Source organism: Corvus brachyrhynchos, unplaced genomic scaffold, assembly GCF_000691975.1.
Source record: "Corvus brachyrhynchos isolate BGI_N302 unplaced genomic scaffold, ASM69197v1 scaffold1395, whole genome shotgun sequence".
NCBI lineage: Eukaryota > Metazoa > Chordata > Aves > Passeriformes > Corvidae > Corvus > Corvus brachyrhynchos.
The window spans coordinates 27,235-28,419 of NW_008238141.1; the positions used below are offsets into that span (position 1 = coordinate 27,235).

The following is a 1,185-nucleotide window of genomic DNA, read 5'->3' on the forward strand; positions in this document are numbered from 1 at the left end:
CCTCCGTCTCCGTGGCGCTCTGAGAAATCCGGGCCGCTCTTCTCCATCCCGCGCCGGTGCTGCGGGGTCGCTCGGAACAGGACGCGGCGCCGGCACTCCGGGGACGGGGGGGTGCTGCCGGTGGCCAGGGACTGCCGGAAAACCCTGCGGGAAAGGAGAGAAAAAATGAGGAGAAAATGAGAAAAGAGGCCGGGTTGGGGTGAGGCGGAGCCGGTGCCGTGCCGGGAACGCTCCCGTGCCACCGCGACCCCGCCGGTGTCACCAAAAGGTCCCCGAGTCTCACTTCTCCCCCCTTTCCACACTCGCTGAGGGAACGACGACCCCTCCATCCCCTGCAATTCCCAAAAATCCCCTCAAATCCGGCGTTTGTCCCAAAAACTTCAATTCCAGGATGTGGTGCTGGGAAAGCCACGGGGAAAAGTGGCCCAAAACCAGCGGGGTTGACCCCAAAATGAGGATCTGGGGATGTTCTGCTGCGTCCTTTTGCCGGGATGAGCTGCGGAGGATCGGATTCTCCTCCTGGGAAAACCTTTGGAGCCTCCTGGGAGGCGCAACCAGGTTAAAACCAGGTGGATTCCTCAAAATTAATCACCCCAAAATCCCCTTTTCCCCACCTGAAAAGTGGGAATTAGAACAATCCCGGAGAAATAAAGGAGGATCCCAAAATCATCTTTTCCGCCCAAAAAGGTGGGAATTAAAACGATCCCGAAGAAAGGAGGGTCCCAAAATCACCTTTCCCCACCCCAAAAAGGTGGGAATTAAAACAATTCCGGATAAATGAAGGAGGCTCCCGGAGCAGGGCGGGTCGGAGCCCGAGCCGGGAAGGGAAGAATGGGGAAAAATAGGAGGAAAGAGGCGCTAAAAAGCCGGGAATTCGCAGCTCCACGGAGGATAAAGGCACAGGAGGGAGCGAAGAAGGAGCTAAATTTACCCCGGCGAGGAAGGAGAAGGCAGGGAAGAGACTAAAAATACCTTCAAGGTACGGAATGCAAATGAACAGGGAAGTATTCGAGCTGGAGCGAGATGTTTCCCCGCCCCGAGGGCCGAGGGAAGAAAACCGGGAGCAGATCCCAAACCGGGAGCGATTCCCAAACCGGGAGCAATTCCCAAACCCGGGGAGATTCCCAAATCGAGAGCGGATCCCAAACCCGGAGCCATTCCCAAACCGGGAGCCATTCCCAAACC

The 1,185-nt window shown here is 57.1% G+C and overlaps 1 protein-coding gene across 1 annotated transcript in view; it reads right to left on the minus strand.

Annotated features, from left to right (window-relative positions):
* Positions 1-138: 138 nt before the first annotated feature.
* Positions 139-1,185, minus strand: part of LOC108446615 — a 3,004-nt gene continuing 1,957 nt past the window's right edge. The window contains exon 2 of the mRNA XM_017733668.1: positions 139-1,185. Coding sequence (XP_017589157.1) covers positions 695-1,185 — 491 coding nt within the window. The 3' untranslated portion in view covers positions 139-694.